We start from the raw sequence: 23,979 nt of genomic DNA, 5'->3' as shown, positions 1-23,979 counted from the left end.
AAAAAAAATGCTCCTTACACTTGTGGTCATTGGAACGAATTACCCCCTTACATATAGCTAAAAGGATCAAACGGTGCGAGTTGGAACTTATCTGAGGGGTCAAAATTGCTCATGGAACCCCTAGCAACCTCTGGAGGCACCCTAGTGTTCCTTGGAACCCTGGCTGAGAAGCCCTGATCTACAATTATCCAGTTTGTGTCTTGTACTGTACGATTCAGATAAATGTTCTACATTTACTATAGGTTTTACACAGTTGTGTGTGCAAAGACATGGCAATAAAAACAAACCTAACAATATCCCTTTCACATTTCACGGTTTGTGTAAAGCATGCAAAACCAGAAGACTTTATAAAGGAATGGTCAATGGTGTATTTACAAAGGTCATATGCTGATTTTTTTTTTTTTTAAATAACCCAGATTATTTCATTAGTGGTCCAAATACAGAAACCCGCATTAGCACCGGACTGGCCACACACATGACAAAAACATGTTGCTCATCAGATCATCATAAGTTCCTATCCTCCTGGAATCTCATTTTAAGGATGGTCATTACTGAAAAGTAATATTGTGTTAGCATCAGTGTTTCTACAGATCCAACCTTTTTTGTTTTAATACCCCTTGGCAGCCTGTTTGTGTAACCCTCATTAGGGGTGGGACAGAGGGCTGAGTGGGATGAAGGAGGGAGCTGAAAGACTGGGATTGGGGAGGGTCTCTTTGGGGTGTACCTTATTGCAATGGTGTTTTAATTGTTAAGGATGTTTGGGGTGCAACCTGCGACACTGGATTCTCTGAACTGCAGGTTGCTCGGCGGTTTGAGGCTGCTGTGGGTTGAAGGGTTAGGCAACTCATGAGGGATGTCTGGACCATGGAGGATGCAGATGGTGCAGTGGAACAGTCTGGTTACTCACCTGTATGTTGCAGTTCAGGGTGAGCCGCAATTGCACTTTCAGTGTCCCATGAAGAATGTAGTGGAAGGGGGACAAATGCTGCTGTAGCAGGTCTCATCTGATGGAGGCACATCAAAGGACAGAGTGCAACACAGGGGAGAGGACTCAATCACTGTCCTACACCCCTTTCTCTCCATACCAGATTGCAGAAGGCAGAATATACTCCATAAAATTCCACCAGGGATCGATTCAGGTGCTGGCAGTAAAAACACTTATACAGGGTGCACACAAAAAGCTTCTTTGTTTGTTTTTTCGTTCAACCCAGTGGGATGAATGGAAAAACAAATGTTTTGTCTTATTTACTTCAAGATGCAAACTGCTAACCCAATTTCTTCCTCATAATTGGTAAAAAACAAAATTCATGCTTCATCACAAACAAAATTTAATTATGTGCAGCAAACAAACTTAACATGTTATCTAGCCAATACAATAACTGAAAAGTTACATGTCCCAACCAACAACCAATTGGGGGGGCGGTTTCTCTGATCAGATTCAGCTGATGTTTACTTGACAGTTTTCTGATAAACTCCACTCGCAAAAGTCGATTGAACAATTTACTGAAAAGGAGTGGTGCCAGGGCCATACACTGTGTAAAGATCAGCTGAGCCAGGGGGAACTGAACGAAATCTGAGCAGTGTACGGCCAGCAGATCAAGGGTGATAAGGTCTGCCACAAATGTAAACTTAAAACTTAGGCTAAATACATTTTATTTTTTTTTCTTCTGAATGATCTCTTAACCAGCACATTTTTGTAAACATAAAACTCATTCAACATGAACATTACAATTTCAACATATATGTTGAGTCAACTTTGACAATTTCATATTTTAGAACCTGAGACCAGAACCTCTTAAAAGCAACCAGCTTTAATTTTTCAACAATATCTTCATTAAACAATAAATATATGAAGGAATATATAAGCAGCAAATAAATCAGCCCCTTCCTCTTACCTGAGCGTGGAAGTTGGAAATAGTTGTGGTCTCGATGTCTTTTTTCCCCAAGATCTCCATTTTGACTGGGGAGTTGGGAAATTTAAAGGAAAAATAATCCAAAAAGTCAGGTAAATATGTGGCCGCCCCATGCACAATCCCCATGACATAATAAGCTGCGCAGTTTTCATTTTCACTAAAGGCTAGACTAACAAATTCTTCAGCAAACCTTTCCATCTCCATGGGAGACAGGTGAGAGAGTTCACTGCTGTAAGCATGTATTAAAGATGCTCCACCATTGGGCTGATGTTCTATGTGAATGAGGTGCTTAAACTCCAAAGAGTCCAACCGCTTGGGCTTGTGCTGATCGCGAGGCTCCTTCAGAGACACAAAAGGAGATTCATTCTCTGGAGCAACCTTCTTGTCCTCAACCTTCACATCCAAGTCCTTCAAACAATCATCAACTTCTACTTTGGCTTCTGGGTTGTCGTATCTTCCCATGTCATAGACCAGGCCTGAGCAGACTGTCTGGATTGATTTGCTGTACATCTTCGGCTGTTTATGTTTATCCCCTTCCTTGTGTTTCTTCTTCTTTTTCTTCTTAACTTTTTTAATTTGCAATTCATCTGTGTTTGGTTTTGGCTTTTCATTCGGGTCTAAAACAAAATAACATTTTAGAGAGAGTGTAGATATTTTAAAACACTTAAGCAATAACCATCTACAAGTATGGCCGAATATTGCAATTACCAGCTTGTGAACATCACATCGGGTGTGGCTTGGCATGCGATTTGCATGCCATTCGACTTGCAAATCGTATGCCAAGTCGCACCCTATTGTCTGCAATTAGAGCGGTCAAAACGGTGCGGTTCAGACTTGGTCAGAGCAGCACTGATTTCTAAAGTAGTACATGTACTACTTTTTGTGTGATTTGCATAGACATCTGTGTGAGATGTCTTGCAAATTGCACCTGAAATCGGAATCTCACCCGAATTTGAAATCATGTGACTTCACTGTAAGTCGCATGATTTCAAAGTCAAGCTTGATGTGACCGGGGGGTTAAGCTTAACGGAACAAGCTGAGGTTAGAAGCCGATTGGCCATCATGCACAAGGTTCTGAGTGAACCAGCTTTAGTAAATAAACCCCTGTTTGTTGTCCACTAAATGGCTTACAATATGTGAAAGAACCTGACATGTTCAGTGGTCAAAAATCAAGACATCTGTTTCTTACATAATATTCATATCTTACTTTTGCTAGTTAAGCACTCTTTATTGAGGACACATGTGGTGTTGCAGCAACAATTGAATGCACATTGCGCAAAAGGCCATAAACTGAAGCTTTACTCTCCTGTTATTCACACGCATTTACTTTTCACAAGGCAGATCACGGTTGCCCAATTTTCCTTACAGATTTTTTTTTTTTTTTTTTTTTTTACTGTGGTTCTAAAGGCTGTAGGTTTTTTTTTTAGTTTTGTTTTTTTCAATTGAAGTTTACAATCACTTTAAAAGCTACAGTTACCTTATTGCAGGGCAGGAGGAGACAAAAAGTGGCAGATCTAGTAGATCCGCTAATCTACAAGCATGATACAAAAAAAAAAGCTTCAAGGTGATGGTCAAAAAAAAAAAAATTAATAAAGTGGATACTATTCTAAGGCCTTCTACAAAACACTAAAAAAGGATGAAATTATGCAGTGTGTAAAATTTCCTGTGCTGCTGTGTATTGGCGTTTATACGAGTATGGCTGCATACAGCCTTCACTTGTACGGAAGGCTGTACACGATACCTGCAACTAGGGAGCAGGGAACCACAAGGACTTTTACGCCCAATTTATTTTCAGCCTCTCACTGTCCTAGTGCATGACGTCTAAATCTCTTAATGCAAAAGGTGAGTGGTGAAACACTCCAGTAAACAGTTGCTAATAACCTTAAAGTGTTACTAAACCCACAACAGTAAAATTAGTCTGTATATGCAATAAGCATGCTTTTTATACTCATTGTAGAAACTAAGGAGTTAATCCTCCACATTGTGTAAAAAGGATGTTTGATCATGTCTTCTCTGATACTACCCTTCATCCGCAGTCCCCAATATATCTCCTGATAGAACAGAGGTTTGGGGACAAGCTGCACATGCTCAGTTTGGTGTGTATGGCTAGAGGTTTTTTTTTTCTCTTGGGAGAGTGCATGTGATCAGCACAGGGCCAATCAACACTGTCCAGACAGAGGGTCAAGGGTCCTGCAGCCTAAGAGGAGAATGAAAACTCCTACAAGCGTTAACCAGTGCTCTGCTGATAGATGTCACAATACTGCTCTAACTGCTGGTGGGAAAAGGTATTTAGCAGTTTATATTTACTAAAATAATTCCATGTTCTTTGCACTGTGGGAGACCAGATATAGTGAATAGTGATGTAACGCAGCAGCTGGTGTGCAGTTCGGTCCAGCAGGATCACTACACTGTTCCCTTTTTTTCCCCAAGCAAACTTTACTGAAATGACACAGACATTTCATAAAATTCCCCTGGCTGCCACATGGTGCAAGGCAGTACCTCGCACTGTGCTGCAAATAGTAGTGCAAGCAGTGCTTTTTTTCAGTGCACCATGCCTGCACAACGCAGCAATGGCATTTTACTTTGACAGCTTGCGGCTTCGCAGCTGGGTGCCCACTGCGCATGCGAGAGTAGCCTTGTGAATGGTCTTGTAGGCTTCTGGGACCTGTCATGTGTCCTACAAGACTAAAGGGAGAGAGGACAACATCCTCTTTCGGTCGCCTAGGCGATTGCAGCAGAAGTGGGAGCAATTACCTGTCAAAATTGGGTACCCCGCACCCACCCCCCACTCCCCAAAGAAGGTGCCAATTCCTCATGGGGAGCAGGGAAATAGTACTTAAAGAGGAAGTTAAAGGGGCATTTAAGGTTTTTTGTGTCATACAAGCAATCATTTAAAGGGATGATAGGAAGAGGAGTAAGTGTTTGCCTGAAGATATGCTTTAAACCAAGAGTCTAAAAAACGAAAGTAGCGGTTTTCTTTCAACATTGCCTATAGCTTGAAGTTTTCACTCAACCGATATTAGCAAAGAAAGAATAAGATAATACTGTTGGATATAAGTAGGCCTAGAGAATATTTCTGAAAACAACTTCTTATAAATTCTCTCTGCTTGTAATCTGTGGCCAGACAGGCCTCCGTGCGCAGAGCAAGCTGGATCACATACACTATTTAGGAAAGATTGTCTGCAGTCAGGAGCAATGAGTGGGTGGACTGGAAAGTAAACAAGATATGTTTGCAGCTCATTGGCAATTCAATACACTACTCTACTGTGAAACAGCCGAAAACCAAGAAAAAAATGCATTTATATAATTCTGAAACAGGAGGACCATGGGCTTAAGTTGTACTCTGCCCACGCTGCATGCAATTGTATCTAACAAACTGTCATACAACTACGCAGTCATTTTAAAAACGCACCCTATGTCCCTGCCATCCACACATGCAAGAATCTGGAATTTTTCCATTTGTGTATGGCCAGTCCTCCATCCTAGAGGAGGAGAAGGGTGGGGGTTGTGCTAGGAATGGGGATTTGTGCTAGGAGAAGGAACTGGGGGATGGGGGTGTGTGCTTGGAGGAGGGATTTCTGCTAGGAGAGGGGATGGGGGGCAGGGCACAGTGTACTAGGAGTGGGGATTTGGGAACAGTGGGGATTGTGCTAGGACAGTGGTGGGCAACCTTTTTTTTCAACTGAGCCAAATCTCGCCAAAACCATGATTGAAATTTATTTTGAGAGCCACATTTTTAAAACTGAAAATACATCTCCCATATAGTAATTCATCCCCCATAGTAATTCATCCCCCATATAGTAATTCATCCCCCATAGTGTAATTCATCCCCCATAGTGTAATTCATCCCCCATAGTAATTCATCCCCCATATAGTAATTCATCCTCCATATAGTAATTCATCCCCCATAGTAATTCATCCCCCATATAGTAATTCATCCCCCATAGCAATTCATCCCCCGTATAGTATTTCATCCCTCGTATAGTATTTCATCCCCCGTATAGTATTTCATCCCCCGTATAGTATTTCATCCCCCATATAGTATTTCATCCCCCATATAGTATTTCATCCCTCATATAGTATTTCATCCCCCATATAGTAATTCATCCCTCATATAGTATTTCATCCCTCATATAGTATTTCATCCCCCCATATAGTATTTCATCCCTCATATAGTATTTCATCCCCCCATATAGTATTTCATCCCTCATATAGTATTTCATCCCTCATATAGTAATTCATCCCTCATATAGTATTTCATCCCCCCATATAGTAATTCATCCCTCATATAGTATTTCATCCCCCCATATAGTATTTCATCCCCCCATATAGTATTTCATCCCTCATATAGTAATTCATCCCTCATATAGTATTTCATCCCCCCATATAGTATTTCATCCCCCCATATAGTATTTCATCCCCCCATATAGTATTTCATCCCTCATATAGTAATTCATCCCTCATATAGTATTTCATCCCTCATATAGTATTTCATCCCTCATATAGTATTTCATCCCTCATATAGTATTTCATCCCTCATATAGTATTTCATCCCCCATATAGTATTTCATCCCCCCATATAGTATTTCATCCCCTCATATAGTATTTCATCCCTCATATAGTATTTCATCCCCCCATATAGTATTTCATCCCTCATACAGTAATTCATCCCTCATATAGTAATTCATCCCCCATATAGTATTTCATCCCTCATATAGTATTTCATCCCCCCATATAGTATTTCATCCCTCATATAGTAATTCATCCCCCCATATAGTATTTCATCCCCCCATATAGTATTTCATCCCCCCATATAGTATTTCATCCCTCATATAGTAATTCATCCCTGATATAGTAATTCATCCCCCATATAGTATTTCATCCCCCCATATAGTATTTCATCCCTCATAAAGTAATTCATCCCTCATATAGTATTTCATCCCCCACAGTACTATTCCCCCCCCCCCCTTCTAGTAAGCCAAGTCCCCCGTGTCAATTCACTTACCTTTTGCGTTCCTCTCGCTGTCTTCCCGCGCCGTTCGGGTCTTCAGGGCGGACTGTGAGAGGAGCCTAGCTCCCCTCCCCTCACGTTCGGCACGCTGCCCCGCCTACACACATCCTGACAGCCACATCCGCAAGCCGGATTAAAAGGTCCGCGCGGACTTTTGGGGCTGCCAACCGAGAGGAGGCAGGGGAGCGGCCGACCGAGAGGAGGGAGGGGAGCAGGCGCCCGGCACACAGAAGAGCCGCATTAGACTGGGTAAAGAGCCGCATGTGGCTCGCGAGCCGCGGCTTGCCGACCACTGTGCTAGGAGAAGGAACTGGGGGATGGGGGTGTGTGCTTGGAGGAGGGATTTCTGCTATGAGAGGGGATGGGAGGCAGGGCACAGTGTACTAGGAGTGGGGATTTGGGAACAGTGGGGATTGTGCTAGGAGAAGGAACTGGGGGATGGGGGTGTGTGCTTGGAGGAGGGATTTCTGCTATGAGAGGGGATGGGGGGCAGGGCACAGTGTACTAGGAGTGGGGATTGTGCTAAGAGGGGGAATTTAACTGGGAGGGGGTGCTTGGAGGAGAGATGTGGTGAGGGTTTTTTGCTAGGAGAGGGAATGAGGGGTGTGTGTGTGGGGGGGGGGGGGTGTTTGGAGCAGGGTGTGTACTAGGAGTGGGTCTTTGGGAGCAGGGAAGGTTTTGATAGGAGGGGGGATTTGTGCTAGAAGGGGGAATTTGGAGGGACAGAAGTTATAATTTAAAATCACGGAACACTGGAAAAATGTGCAATGATCGACAACACTTAAAAAAATAACGTGCTCAGGCGCACCTCCTGGTGTGAACGAGCCCTCAGACTGGAGTGCCCTCGGATTGTGCACAATTCTAAAAAGGTGCGATGACTGAAAATAAAGGTTGCCAAACACTGGTCTAAAACACCCGACGTGCAATACTTTTCCAGCAGGCATGAGAATGAAAGCCTCATAATTTTCACATCTTGAAGTAAAATGTCAGATACTGCCTGATGCAAAGTAAAAGGAAAATTATGAGCAAAGTAATTTTGACAGCTCCTAACTTCATGATTATTAACCTGCTGCTACCAATATACCGTGTGGTGGCAAAAGGGTGGGCTCTCCAGCCAACGCACCACACATGCATTGATTGGCAGTGCTGTGTTTGTGCTGAGAGTGCACTCCCAGTATAGAGACCAAGCAGTCAAAGACAGCTCTGTCTGGACTAACAATCGGTTGCTGGCAGGGCCAGCTCCAGATCATGTGACCACTGTGACAGCCAATCACACTGGTCAAACGACTGCTGATCCTTCCCAGCCCTGGGAATTCAGAATTTAAAGGGATGCCTGGGGGTGGGCAGAAAGGAGTTAAATGGCAGCCATGAAGTGCCGCTAACATATCTAATAAAGCTGTCAGCAGACAGGTGGTTGCATATCAAGCCTCTTTTCCACTAGAGACAAGAATCTAGTGTGCACAGCTTCATGCATTGAGGAGTAAAAATCGGTACCAACTTAAAAAATACATAGACTATCTCTGCTGAATGAAAAAACTACTAATGAAACCATCAAGCTAATCCTCTGGTTTAAACTTCTTTGGCAATGCAACACAGCAAGTTCCAACTTCTTCATACTTCACCAATGTTGCAGATTAGAAAGTAAAAGCTGAAGTTTATTCTGGTTATATTTTTGCTTCCCTGGTCACCCACTATACTTCACTGGGTCCCTGTGCTTCTTTTTGCAATACAATACAGGCACATCATGGCTAGTAGGTGGGGCCAGAAGAACACTAAGCAGCGGTCTGGCTTTTGGAAGGAGTTATGCAAATATTCGTGTACTAGGGCAGCCGATCCTTTTTTCCCCCCTGGCTCACCTGCCTAATCTCTCCGCCATTTTACTGTGTAAATAGCCAGCTGCTCTGTAACAGGGGAGAAGTAAGCTTCCTGGTATGGGAATGTGCCTAGGCACTGCTGTAGATTTAGGATCTGCAGTATGAAATGGAAGGCACAGTTGCATCCGACTACTAGACTCATGAGATGGTCACCTCAATACAGAGAGACAGTGTAGAACAGGCTGCAAGTTAATGAGCTGCACTGTGGGAAACTACAAGTCCCAGCGCTGCGCATTCACTTTTTGTTTGGTTACAGGCTGGCGAGTAGCCTGTAACAAAAAAAAAATTGCACAAGGTGCACATAGAGAAGCCCATGAACTGACTGGCTCCCCTCTCCCTACTACGATGAATGCCAGTGATTTACTCCCAAGAATTACTACTGCCAGAGACAAGAGCTGTCACTCACAAAGTCAGTCTTGTTGGTAGAGGCACTGGACAGACATGGGAGAAGTGGCAAGCTGTCCGATCATGCTGCTCAGCAACCACAATACAGACTGAAATAGGGCCAATTGCTTTTTTTTTTTTTCCCATTTGCATGGACTCCTCTTTAAAGCTGAACTCTGCTTATTTAGTCTGGGAGAGAAGACAACTTTTACTTTCACTGGCACTCGCCTTTGCTGCAGCAGCAAACAGTCCCTTGGCACCCTGACATCCAATGCAGGGCTATAGTCCTTGCATCAGTCTTGTCAACTCCAGACTTAGACCACTGGATCTTAGGGGATAAGAGACTGCAGGGACTGCTCTGGCCGCACGGAGGAGCCTGCGCAAGCAGAGAATCGGTAGAGATGAATGAGAAGTTAACCCTTGCAAAACAGACTGAGTCCCACTGCAAGGGAGGACTTTTTAGTTTTGTGAAGTCCTGCTTTAAAGTAATTAAACCAGAGCGAGAGCTTGACAGATCAGTACCTAGCATTTACAGAGTACATGCCAGTACCTGTAGATGTCTGTTATGCCCTCATTGTGCCAGTTCAGGTACATGCCAGATTCTGTTTATATATTAGTAAAACAGGTTTCATATCTTTCAGGTAACATTAGAAGGTACATATATGACCTAATTAAAGTAATAAAATGCTTTAGCCAGGTAGGTGCCTCAAGGAGTTAGTCATGCTGCAGAGCACAGTGCTGAAAATACTGACCTCTTGCATGCAATATATTAAAAGACTAGCACACACCATGAAAAAAAAAAAAAAAAAAAAAAGGGATGAGGCCCACATGTCAAAAGAAACACATCCCATGATTATAACTTCAAATAAAGGGATCCGGACATTTTGAAAAAGCACAGTCCTCCCATCAATATGATCTTGTTATACGAATATACTAAATAGATGATAGACAAATGCTACAGAAAAGGGGAGCCCCATCTGGTTAGCCAGGGTGCCACATCCCAAAATCGTCATCCAAAAAAATCATACAAATAGTCATCATGGGGTAATATCTGAAACATAAGCATATGTATACCAACTATAGTACATTCAAAGCTGTACATTCAGTGCTGGCAAGTTTGTACTATGGTTGTGATACATATGCTTGTTACAGCTTTGAATGTACTATGGTTGGGATACATATGATTATGTTTCAGATATAACCACCTCAACATTACTCCATGATGAAAATTTGTATCAAGAATTGAAACGCCTTGGGGCAGTCATATTCTTCATTAATTTTCTATGCTTTATTGTGGTTTTAGGTCTTTCCTTTGGACCTAGTTTTTATGATGTAATTATATGTACGGTGTTTTAGTTATTTTGTAATTAAACTTTGTGTTTTAAATTGGTATTAACATTTCTCTGGTGCCGGTAAAGTCCCTCAGCATTTTGCTCTGTTTTTTATTGATATACAAATTATGTAACTGTGCATATATTTATTTACACAAGAGATAAGAGTTACCCATGGCAAACCTTTTTCAATCAAAACAGGATGCAAGTGTAAACATGAACACCGCAGTTTGGGCAAAACAGTTTGAAAAGGTTTCCAGTCCATTGACAGCAGCTGCTCACAACTATGAAGATCAAGACAAAAGTTAGAAAGCTGTTTATTAGGCAAAACACTCTCGGGGGTTATGGTAACCCATAAACATTTCTATTGGCACTAAAGACTGTGATCCCTATCAGCAGAATACAATACCCAGAGCGCTCGTGCTCTAAAGGCTAACAATATATAACACAAAATGATCTCAAATATTCTACTTAAAGGAGAAGTACGGCCAAAACTCAGCAGACAGCGGTGACTGACAGTCTCCACTCTCTGCTCAGAGCTGCTGTGAAAACTCAGTGGTCATGTGATCGCTCAGTTCTCACACTTTGAGGCGGTGGAGGACCGATGCTCCATCCATCTAGGCAAGAATTTTTTTTTTTTTAAAGAAATACAACATTTCTCTTTTAAAAAGGTACACAATACACTACATTTTTCATTATTATTACACTGCAGTAGTATACCAATCCATTCCCAAACTGGTGATCTTGCAACAAGCCTGTTTGTACAACGGATTAAAACCTAAAATTCAAAAGCCAAGCCGAGGAATAACGGAGTCACTATATGAATTAACGCATGGACTAAACATTTTAGTTTAGAGGATGGAAGTTTAGGTGGTTTGTCGGTGCATCTGATGAATTATTAAACTTGTGACAATGACTTCCTTCAGAATGTGGCTTCCACTCTCCTGATGGATACTTCCTGCCATGCAGGAGATGAGGTGAGCCAAGATGCGGAATCCTCCTAGTGTGTGGAGACAACCACTGAGGAGAGCCAGATAACTCTAAGGAGGACAGCATAGTCCAGCATAGCACATTCTGCACCATCCAGCATAGCGATCAGGCCAATTGACCTGCTACAGGGACGTTCCCAGACCTTACTGTAGGTGAAGGCCCAGCAACAAAAGAGACATCCAAGGAAGACCAGGTCAGAATACCAAGTCACAGAAAGATCCCCTGAAGAAGCAGGAACTTTCTGTTCTGGAAAAACAGATAGAAGCCCCAGGCATGGGGGGACAAGCAGCTGAATCCTTCTAGGGCAGGGAGAAAAACCCCAGGAGGCAGAGAGGCAGCTGGAGCAACTTCTTGGTTCAGAGAGACCATCTGGACATCTTTCCCAAATCAATGCTCCCAGACATAGAAGGGGAGGCAGAAATGGACAGCATCAACAGGGAAATGGGAAGGCCATATTAGGAAGCTACTGCCGCAACATCCTACAAGCTTTGAATGGTGACGGATGATTTTTCTGACAGATAAAGAAAGGAGCAATGCCCAAAGAGCTGTTAAAACAAGAATTTGAGCCGAATAACCTTACCTGACGACAAGTCATTGCTACGAATGCCGAGTACATATGAAGTCTAATCCAGTCAAATTTTTCAGGTATTAAGCAGGGCATACATGCTGAGGTTCATTTTATTTGTTCAATCAGTGGGTTGAACAAAAGAAAAAAAAAACAAAACAAAAACCCCCCAGATCCCTACATCAACACAAGTGATGTTGATGGAGGGATCTCTCCCGCTGTGTCTTCATATCCTGACAGCAGGGACTCTTCCGCCCCCCCAATCAGAATGCACAGATCAATTATTATATATCACTGATTGAATGCTGGTTTTCAGCATGATTGTTCAATAGAAGCTGGCTTCCGTTGAACAAACAGCTGTACACATGTCCTGAAAGTTAGCCGGTTCCTGTTGAATCAACAGACTTTTGATACTTGTATACCCAGCTTTAGGCCATCCTACGGTCCAGAAAACTGACCCTCTTCAGGACGGGACATCTGAGCATTAAGCAAAGGGATGCCAATAAAAAGTCACTAGGATGGACATATAGTCCAGAGTCCTGGACAGAACGTGAAGCCTCTGAAGAAGGCTGCAAAGTCAGGCCCTTATTGGGGAAGAAACCGCCATCCCTGCCAACCTTGACAGTTCCATAGGAGAGGGCCAAAGCTGAGGGTACCAAGAACTATGGGAGGTTCAACAGCATTGTGAGGATAACTCTATTGGAAAAAAAAAAAAAAAAGTTTCTACTAGAGTATGAACAAGGAGCCCCAGGGTGTGAGGGACCCGAACAAACATGATATGACACGTCTAAAAACAGTAACATCTGAAAAATGGTGAGGGGCAGCTAAAGGAGATTTAAGACAATGGCTTTTTTTTATGAGCTACAGGGTGTGACCAGATAACCTAAAGGAGGCAATCTACCCAAACATCCACACAAATGTGCACAGAACCTAGATGTGGGGGTGCACCTTCATGCGGAGAGCTTACCAGAAGAGTTAGCAGACCTCTGGCCCCAAGCTTGACTGGGAGGTGGGCTCAGAATGCCTGTGTGCATGGACTGAAGTAGCTGTTGGAGCATGTGCGGTTTCTCCACCCTCTTAACAGACCTACTTTGAAACAGGAGTGCACTCTACCCACCGATGGGGTTAATGACATTGTCAAGAAAAAGTTCCAAAAGACAGTTATGCAGCCAAACTACCAAATTTGTACAGACATTGGTCTCATGCAAAACACAAGATGCATTTAACAAGACATCACAACTAAAGCACTAGGCATAGAACATTTGCTATAATTGTTCCATGAAACTGGGCTCTACTCCATAGATGGAGGGGTCCTCCCTAAAGGAATCCATCCATTCTGACATTGTTTTGCAGATTAAAATGTTACTGCTAACACAGACAGAGATAGCCACCCCAGTTAAATTCAAACTGGGATTTTATAAGTGAGTTTTACTGTCCATGAAACCTCTAAACGGTGAGCATGCTATCCACCCACTTGGTGGTCTGCCTGTTACAGCAGATCACTTGGTGCATCCACATTGGGACGAGACCACCAATGCAAAAATACCCTCTCAAAACCTAAAAAGTTCCAACATACTCAAGCGGGACCGAGGAACCTTTTGGATGTTTCCACTTCTTGTACATAAAAGACCTCAAAAAAGCAGGCAGCCAATTTGTGCTAGAAAAAGGAATAGGGGGATATGTGCTAGGAGTAGGAGGGAGGTTTGTGCAAGCTGGGAGGATGTTATGCTGGGAAGAGTAATTTAAAGGGGTTTTAGCTAGAGTAGGGATTTGGGGGAATTTGTCCTAGGTGGGGGGATTGAAGGAAGGAAGAGGATTGGTACTAGGAAGAGGGAGTTGTGTTAGAAGGGATAAGGGGAATTCGTACTAGGAGAGGGGATTTGTCCCAAGAGGAGGGGGATATGGGTGGGGAGGAAGTATTTGTACTGGGAAAGGAATTTTGGAGGGGGTTGTGCTAGGAAGGGGGATTTATGCTATGGTGATTTGAGGGAAAACAGGATGTGTGCTAGAAGGGGTGAAGCAGAACTACAGGTGAAGTTTTATTTTTTTTTTTTGGGCGGGTTGTGGGGGTAGGGTGCAAGTAGCTGGTCTTGCCTAGGGCTAAATATAGTCTAGCACCGGCCCTGGTTAAGTGGCATATTTCTTCTCCTTCCCAATCACAGGAGGGAGGGGCTGACATTCTTTTTTGACATATGAAAGATATATCAGAAGGATAAACTGTGCTCTGAAATATATGCTTTTAATCTTCCTAAACATATACATATGTATTTACACAGACCATGGAAATGACAGGAAGGGAGATGGAAGAGAGGGAGATATAGGCACTGCAGAGAGCAGGACGACGGCAAGATGTAAACTGACCATGCCATCATGGATCGGCAGCCAAGTTTAGCATCGTCAGTTTATAGAGGAGAACAGGACAGGCAGGATCAAACAGGTATTATACAACATGGAAATGAACAAATTACATTGCAAGACCACAATGTACTTCATCTTGCCTTAAAGAAACAGGAACATGATTTTTTTTCTCCAAGGTTTATAAACACTTTAAGGCAACAAGAGGTAACCAAGTTGTTGTGGGTGGGCAACAGATCAGAAATCTATATGGTGCTTCAAGGAGCAGGAGCAGCAGAATGACGCTTCCACCAGGCTGAGTGGCGGTAAAAAGCATGGAGTGCTCTACCAAACAGATGAGGTCAATACTCAATCCCTCAGCCTGATCCCTTACTGTGGCGAACCAGCGTTGGAGGGAAATTTGAAAAACTATCCAACTTTGGAAAAATGAGGTAGCTACTGTTGCTTCAGTCAGACCTGCCCTACTAACTACATGAGTCAACTGGGAACGACAGAAACTCAGCCATGAAGTGGCAGGACACGTAAAATGACAGAGCGGGGTCAGCGCATGCTGAAGCGCACAGTAGACAGAAGTCGCCAACTGTCTGAAGAGTCAATATCTAAAGATCTCCAAACTTTGTGTGGCCTTCAGATTAGCACAACAGTGCAGAGAGAGCTTCATGGAATGGGTTTCCATGGCCGAGCAGCTGCATCCAACCCTTACATCACCAAGTGCAATGCAAAGTGTAAAGCACGCCACCACTGGACTCTAGAGCAGTGGAGATGTGTTCTCTGGAGTGACGAATCACACTTCTCTGTCTGACTACATTAGGCCAAGTGTAAAGTTTGGTGGAGGGGGAATTATGGTGTGGGAAACTGCGAGCCAGGTCTTCTCGTCCGACATCAGTGCCTGGCCTCACAAAATATAAACACACACACACACACAATTCCTGGGCTCTCAGGTGCGAGTAGTGAGCCTGGGACCACTGCCGTTTGTGTGGCTTGAATAACACAGAGGGGGGAAAAAAAGAAAAAAGATATATCTGTACCTGCCCCCTCTATGACATATGAAACCAAAAGCATCTAGGATTTTGTCACTTCCAATTTGAGGTTTACAAGCCTGTCCCAGCTTGTAAAGCATGTGATCCAACTGATCCTGGTTTAACCAGATGCTCTTGAGGGTAGGAGAAATGAGGGGTCTAAGACTACCTGTCACTTCACGTTATCAAAAGTGATGTTGTTTACTCCTTTTGATATCAATAAGTTTAAAAAAAATAGAATGAAAGCATGTTAAAAAATAAATAAAATATATAGTGTAATACTTCGGTTTACAAGCGCCTCAGTTATCGTAATTTTCTGTTTACGAATGAAAATTCAGTGAAAATAATGCCTCCGTTTACAAATTTTTTTTCGCAATACGAAGTGTATGTCAGTGCTGATTTTTAAATGCAATTGCTGGCTTTTTTTTCCTTCACTATAGCTCACAGAATTAGCTGTCACTTTTCCTGGAGTTGACGGAAACTTTGTTTCTTTTAAGAAACTAAAAGAAAACCTTGTTTCTCTTAACGCCAGAAATAAACTAAAAGAAAACTTTTTTAGCTGGGGGGGAAGGGACAGCTGAATTTCTGAGCTATAGTGGAGAGAAAAAAAAAAAAGCGGTAATTACATTTAAAAACCAGCAAAATAATAAACAAACGGAGTGGGGTCCCCCTCCCATCCATACCAAGCCCTTTGGGTCTGGTATGGATTTTTCAGGGAACTCCCACGTAAAAATTAGAAGAAAAAAAAAAAAAAGGCGTGGGGGCTCCCCCCAAAATCCATACCAGACCCTTACCCAAGCATGCAGCCCGGCAGATCAGGAAAGGGGGGAGGGGTGCACTAGTGAGCGGAGCTCCCCCCCCCCTTCCTGAACCATACCAGGCCACATGCCCTCAACATGGGGGGGGGGGTGCTTTGGGACAGGGGGGCTCCCAGACCTTTGCGGTAATATCATGTGCCATAAAAAAAATTGGAACTACCGCTATTTTATTCTCTAGGGTGTCTGCTTTCATAAAATACCCAATGTTTTCTGGGGTTTATGTAATCTTCAGGCATCAAATGATTTTTTTTTTTTAATGTGTACAAAAAACTCAAAAAGGGCTCTTGCAGCAAAAGGGTTAAAGTTCACCTTTGGGAACATGTTCCCTCTCCTGCAGTGACTTGGCTATCTGAGCCCTCTGCGTGACAGCAATACAGGGAGAAGTTCCCCTTACCAGCTGTCACTTTTTGAAACAGTGTGGCTTTGCAGGGCTCCACCCACACGGTCAACGTCATTCATTCACACATCCTGTAAATGAATCAACTACAAAGTACCAACATCCTTTGTTCTCAATGAACTAAAAAGGTGAACTTATCCTTTAATGATAAGGACACTGGAGCTTGATTTGGCTGCTCAGCATGTGTTTGTACTAAGCACCCAAGTACGAAGGTAACCTGAAGGAATATTTTTCTTCTTCTTCTCATTGGGGCTGGCGCCTCATTTAATCGTTCAGCAGATGCGCCTCTGCTGAGCGTTAAGACAGCTGGACAATCCCCTTTCCTGCCATGCACCCAATCAGTGCTCATCACACTGCAAGGTCTCTCCCCTCCCTGCTAGTCCCCATTGCACTGTTTAAGTCACCATTAAGCCCCTTCCATTTACAAAAGCCCCAGACATTCCTAAAAGCACCTCAGATTTAAAAAACGGTTTTGGTTAAAATTATTATTAATTATTTATTTTTAAATTGGGATAAGTAGATTGGGATCCCGATTTAGTGTAGTTTTTTTCCAAAAATGTCCACACCCGATATTAGGTATTTACATCTTTTATTTGCTCTGTGACCAAGCTCCCTATGGGCAGGGTGAAACACATCAGAGGGCTTGACCAGAGTGACGGCTGAGGCCATCCTACTACATCCCGTTCTTTTCTGGATCCTGGGGTTCGGTTGAGCGGTGACCATCCTTATCTACATCTTTTATATTTTAAAAAAAAAATGGATGTTATATTGTGTTTGTGTGTACTAAAATTCAATAAAAAGTGTATTTTTTCCCAAAAAATTGTGGTTTAAAAATGGCTCCATAATTATGCAGCAGAAAAAAATGCAACAACTACCATTTTATTCTCCAGGGGTCTCCACTTTAAAAAAAAAAATGTTTTAGAGGGGGAGGGGCTACTTTTTACATATATGTGAAAAGTGTCAGAATTCGCTCAGGGGTCAAGTGGTTAAAATGCCACATAAATTAATTCTCTGCAATGCTGTGATATATATGGCGATTTATAACTAAAAGCTAAAACTTTATAAAAACAAAAAAACAGCATAAAAACAAGTAATTTAATGAGAAGAAACCAAAGAAAAAAATCAAATCCGATTCAGCAAATGTTCAAACCCAGTCAATTGAAGTCACTTCAAACATTTTGACTATGCAGACAAAGGAGCTGCGCAGTCACACAAGAAATGGAATCTTTGTATGACAGTAAACTGAAACACCTCTGCACAACGCCAAACAGAACCAGTCTAACAACTAACATGACCTTGTATCCCACAGCAGTGAACAAAATGTACGCAACTAGCATATACAAAAGCAAATCCAACTATGGATTCAAAAGAAAATCGTTCAGAGTAATAACTGCATGCAGGAGACAACAGACAAAATATAGAATATAAGAGCTTGTCCATGTCCCCATTTCATAATTTTTCCCCTAGAAAATTTAGATAAAAGTAGAGTAAAAAAAACAAAAAACAAAACTTCCCTCGCTTGCAAAAAAGGCATGTACACACTTATTCCAAAGATCTCAATGGCTTTTTTTTTTAAACTTCCACAATGGCCCAGAGAACTTAATTAAGGCCTTGATATTTGGCATTGAAAATATTTAATTTCAAATAATCCCATTTAAAATTTGACCTGGCTGAAAAAAGGAAACAAAAGGTTTGGTCTTGGACCTACTTTTTCCACCAAGATAAAAGAAAAACAACAGTTTAAAACATGCACATATCTTATGATAACTGTTGAAAGTGTACAGTATGTCAAGGTAATTTTTATTTATTTATTTATTTTTAAGCTAGAATGAGGAAGGTTAATGCCGGCCATAAACGGTTTGAAAATCGGCCGATTTTTCACACTGTTAGTGGGTTAATTGGTCAGCCTTTTTTTCGGGTTTTTTGCACTTTGAGATTATCAGTCATGTTGGAAAATTTGCAGCCGATTTTCCTGGGCAACGATGGCCAAATCAGCTGATCGTTTTAACAATAAAAAAAATTGGCGCAGGAGCCGTGACCTGCAAGGGACAGAAGTTAAGGGGTGAACGTTATGATTTAGTCGGCCAGTTTTTTTCATCGCTGGTGGTAACGACAGCCGAACGAACTACCGATTTTTCGTTCAAAAAAAAAATTGTCCAATGTTCGACCTGTGTCAGTTTTTGACTGCTAACCAGGGCTTTATTAGTGAGATTCACCTCACTTCTGATGATGCTCACAGGATTTTAGCAGATCTTGGAGCTGTCAGCAAGACAGGAAATTAGTACATTCTTCGAACAGAGCCCCAAGATAACTGTGAAGTGCAACAGTATTAATCCTTTCCCAATAACCATTAAAAAAAAAACAAAAAAAAAACAAAGAAACAAAAAATAGGTTTTGGATCAACAAATCCCACATGTTAAGTCACCATGGCATTGCATCCTAGTACCTGGGTTTTTGTCAGCCCATTCACTGCAGGGATGCTCATTTTGTACTGCCCGACACCCGGGATATGCAGCTCTGGTCAGGTAGATTTTATTTCTACATGTAGCCCTGCTGCGGGTGGAAGCATTCGGGTAGTTCCACTGCCACCCAATTGCTTCTACACACGCAGGTATGAGGATAGGACAGAGACAGTGAACAGCCCGATGTTCGGCCACAAAACAGGGAACACCTCCTCCGGAAGAGCCGTGCATGACAAGCCCCGCCCCTCCTCTGCAGTGGCATCACTGGCCCAGCTCTGCAGCTCTGATCTGTGTTGCCAGCTGGGAAGATCTAGAGATGATCCTGTGTGTGGATGGAGGATAATCTTCACATACTCCTGAGAAAGGGGCTATGAAGGCAGCAGATTTAAAATATACAGCACACAGCAGCAGCTCTAGATCCTGGCTGCCTGAGCCTACAAGATAACAGCCTGGGGCCAGAATTATGAGTAGCAGACATACTTTCCCCCCCCTCTCTCTCACACTCCTCTCTCACCTCACCCAAACCCACCCCCTCTCTCTCACCTCCCTCCTCCCTTAGGGCGTGGGCTCAGCGGCAGGGCTGGGGGCCCCATCAGGCAGGCTGCACATGGCCCCATGATTTCTAACAGCTGCCCAGAAACAACATGTATGATGTCAGTTCAGGGTCCAGTTGACAGTTTTCCCAGCCAGCATGCAGGGAAAGAATGTAATACAGTGCGATCTGCACTGCATTGCATTCAGTGGTACACTGGAGAAGTATGCAGGGTCCTTTTAGACATGTAACCAAAAAATAATCATAGGGGACTTTTTGTCCCCTATGTGATGGAAAAAAAAGTTAAGTAAAAAAAAAAAAATTTAATTGTAAAAGAATTTAAATTACACCCAAGCACATAAAATCTGCCCCCCCCCCAAAAACAAAAGAAAAACATTTGAGGCCCTCTACCCCCACATATGCGCACGCTGTGGCACCTACACATGAAAATGTCAATTGAGATACACGTTACATATTGCCGCACACGCTGAAATGAGAGCATCAATTCTAGCACCAGACCTCCTCCCTAAAGCTAAATGGATGACTTAAGGGATACGGGGCTTTAAAAGCATTGCCTATAGAAAAACATAGGGTTCTGAACTTTGGCTCCTAACTTTTTTTTAGCTGGCTCCTAGATTCAAAGCAAATTTGTCAAGCCCTGCTTTAAATGCTTAGTTCAACTTTTCTGAAAAAATGAAAAGTGAAAACCCTACACTCTTCCCGCTGGTCTCCAATGCACTTACTTCCGTGAGTGATAGAGTTCCGCTGTCCAAGCAGCCCAATGCAGCAGTCCTGGAGTTTGAAAACTTCACTGTTGTTCCTCCTCTTTCCCTAAACACCAGGACAGATCAGAGAGGTTCTGATTGATGAGTGTGGTCATATACCAGTGTCGAGCAATCAGAACTGCTGAGATCCACCCTGGCATTCCTAAGGACAGTAAAGGAAGAAACGTGCAGTTTTCAAATCCCAGACCAACAGCACCAGACTGAATGGATGGTGAAACCCATGCTAGATCACTGCAGCCTGTACATTTTCCTTATGCAATATAGTCTGGACCACCACACACTGTATGCTGTGCTGATAATACATATACTGCAATTTGTACTTTCAGCTATAAACTATATATTCCAAATACATTACATACTCCAGACAGCTGAATGTGAAATTTCCTCCTACTCAACAAATGGCGCACTTTGCGCTCACATTTTATTCTAGTATTTTGAGTGGCATTTTTTAATCTACACCATTAATTGGACTATATGAAAATAAGGTCTAAACTAAAGAAACATGGCCTGTCATCATGCCATTTTATATTTTACACATAGAAAACAGAGTCAAATTCACAATTGCTACATAGCCATCCTCGGTTGTCATGGCAACTGGTTATTGTCAGCCTCTAAACTGACAGGTCTGTAAAACGTACATCACAAAAGCACCAATACAAAAAAAGCTTAATGGCATGTACCTTTCTGCAGTATTTTCACCTCTCCATTTTCCTTCTTGGCTTCATTCATTAATTTGTGTTTCTTTTTCTGCTTCTCTTTATCTTTAATCTTGACTTTTTCTTTCAAATCACCTTAAAAAAAAAAAAAAAAAGCCATTTAAAAACGCAAAACTAAAATGAGGTTTGAAAAATGGTTTTCAGAATACAGACAAGAAAATGAATATCCCTGCAACAGCTCACTATAGCTTACATAGTTTCACAGCCACATCATGTTAGAAAACTCTATCTAGCACACAGTTGGAAAAATATTAGCAATACACGGTTAATTCTACAAATGCAATTATTGGGCGCGACTGCTATACTACATAAGCTGTGCCCATGTCTGTGTAAAAAATGCCTTTGAAAGTATTTAATATACCTGTTGTTCAGGCACAAGTTCCTTTAAAAGAAGTGAGGGATTTAAAAATAAACATTCATACTCACCTGTGTGGATTAGTCTGATACATAGATCAGATGCTGCAGCTGTCCCCTGCAGGCTCTGCACCGAAAACTGATCAAAGACCACTGATCGCTCAGTTCGGGGGAGGCGATTAGAATTTTTTTTTCACACTATGATTGCTCATTAACTACTTGCCACCTGACCACAGGATGTTTACAGTGGACGGGTGGCACAGCCAGGCTCAGCAACATAAAAATATGTTGCTTGGCACATGTGCACTGGTGTACCTGCTGGGGCACTCAGTGTGCCGCTCCCACAATTGCTCTGTCCACAGGATCGCTATACAATCACATGAAGTTAATGTGTACACAACTGTTATAAATGAACTGTGCTATCTGTAGTGATACTGTGATTGACCCACAGCTATCACATGGTACCTGAGTCAATCACAGCACCCTGTACCATGTGATTAGCTATAGCCAATCACAGCATGTCAACAGAAAGCAAGCCGTCATGAACGGAAACCCAGTTAAAATGATTGCTGATACAGTGTTTCACTGTAACAGAATTCACAATATTAAAAACAAAACGTGATCACCCCCTAGAGTAGTACAGTGTCATTATGGTGACACTGAACTACTCTGATTAAAGTATGCAAAAAAAATTATAGTAAATAATACATTAGTGAAGAAAAAAAAATGTTTAAAAATACTGAATTTCTTTTTTTTTTTTTTTTTTTTTAACATTCTGTCAACAGTCAGTATCCCTGATCGCCCCCACACTAGTCACATGATGATGCTGTACTGCACTGGTGACAGTATGTTAAAATGAAAAAAAAAAATGTATTTATTGTCCAAAAAAATTGTGATAAAAAATTAAAAAAAAATTCAAAAACCTTGCCATGCCTCTTACTAAATACCTCAGACTACTTTCCAAAAAGGGGTCGTTTGGGGGTATTTGTACTGTCCTGGCATTTCAAGGGCCTCTCAAAATAAGATAGGCCGGGTGTCGGCAACCCGCGGCTCCAGAGCCGCATGCGGCTCTTTCACCTTTGCTGCGGCTCCGGAGCACACTGCCCACCAGGTGACAGGCAATAGGGTTGCCGTAGCTCAGTGGTCGGCAAGCCGCGGCTCGCGAGCCACATGCGGCCTCTTTACACATTTTAATGTGGCTCTTCTGCGTGCCGGGCGCCCGCTCCCCTCCCTCCTCTCGGGCGGCCGCCCCAAAAGTCAGGACTCTGCAGCTAGCCCAGCAATGGGCAAACTACGGCCCGGCGGACCTTTTAATCCGGCCCGCGGAGTGTGGCAAACATTGGCTGTCAGGATGTAGGCGGGGCAGCGTGACAAACTCCTCTCCTCTCACAGTCCGCCCTGAAGACCGGAACGGCGCGGGAACACGGCGAGAGGAACGCGCGGAGCAAAGGTAAGTGAATTGACACAATATGGGGAATGAATTACTATGGGGGGATGAATTACTATAGGGGGGATAAATTACTATAGGGGGGATAAATTACTATAGGGGGGATAAATTACTATAGGGGGGATAAATTACTATAGGGGGGATAAATTACTATAGGGGGGATAAATTACTATAGGGGGATGAATTACTATAGGGGGGATGAATTACTATAGGGGGATGAATTACTATATGGGGGATGAATTACTATATGGGGGATGTATTTTCAGTTTTAAAAATGTGGCTCTCAAAATAAATTTCAATCGTGGTTTTGGTGAGATTTGGCTCAGTTGAAAAAAAAAGGTTGCCCACCACTGCATTAAGGTAAGAAACAATATATGCAGTGTCGGATTTGTTTTAAATGTTGCAATGGTTTTGCGGCTCCCAGTCTTTTTTTTTTCCCTTCGGAAACGGGTCCAAGTGGCTCTTTATGTCTTAAAGGTTGCAGACCCCTGAGATAGGCTGTCAGTACATCAAGATTAATCAATTTATAAATATACATAGCATGGTTTGTAGACAGTAATTCTTTAAACGCAAACCAATTAATATACACTATTTGGGATTTTTTTTTTTTACCAAAGACATGTAGCAGAATACATTTTGGCCTAAATTTATGAGGAAATGTGATTTTATTGGATGTTTTACAACAGAAAAAGTAGAAAAACATTTTCCCCAAAATTTGTCTCCCCCCCCCGTTTATATTGCAAAAAAGAAAAAAAAACAGTGGTGATCAAACAACAGCAAAAGAAAGCTCTGTGTGAAAAAAATTATATACAAGGGGTGTGAACATTTTTGAAAAAACTACTTGCTCAGGGACTAAAATCAGGGTCCCAATCTACTTGTCCCTCATGACAATCTACTTGTCCTGAGAAAAAAAAACAAAAAGGGGCTTTATGGCGACTTAAACATTTAATATTTTTAACATTGCGCAGTTTATCTCCTCCTCCCCTGCCTACCCGTCTCCAGCACCATAAACCCCCCAAAACATTA

General features: G+C 42.4%; 1 protein-coding gene across 1 annotated transcript in view; it reads right to left on the bottom strand.

Annotated features, from left to right (window-relative positions):
* Window positions 1-23,979, bottom strand: part of RSBN1L (round spermatid basic protein 1 like) — a 110,942-nt gene that overhangs the window by 51,171 nt on the left and 35,792 nt on the right. Inside the window, exons 2-3 of the mRNA XM_089685725.1 lie at window positions 21,117-21,227; window positions 1,896-2,530 (exon numbers count right to left, since the gene is read on the bottom strand). Coding sequence (XP_089541851.1) covers window positions 1,896-2,530; window positions 21,117-21,227 — 746 coding nt within the window. The remainder of the gene's footprint in view (window positions 1-1,895; window positions 2,531-21,116; window positions 21,228-23,979) is intronic.

Source organism: Staurois parvus, unplaced genomic scaffold, assembly GCF_062004578.1.
Source record: "Staurois parvus isolate SC_StPar_1 unplaced genomic scaffold, SC_StPar_1.0 ptg000019l, whole genome shotgun sequence".
Taxonomy (NCBI): domain Eukaryota; kingdom Metazoa; phylum Chordata; class Amphibia; order Anura; family Ranidae; genus Staurois; species Staurois parvus.
The sequence above is the reverse complement of the archived record's forward strand: the minus strand, read 5'-3'. Positions and strand labels throughout refer to the sequence as shown.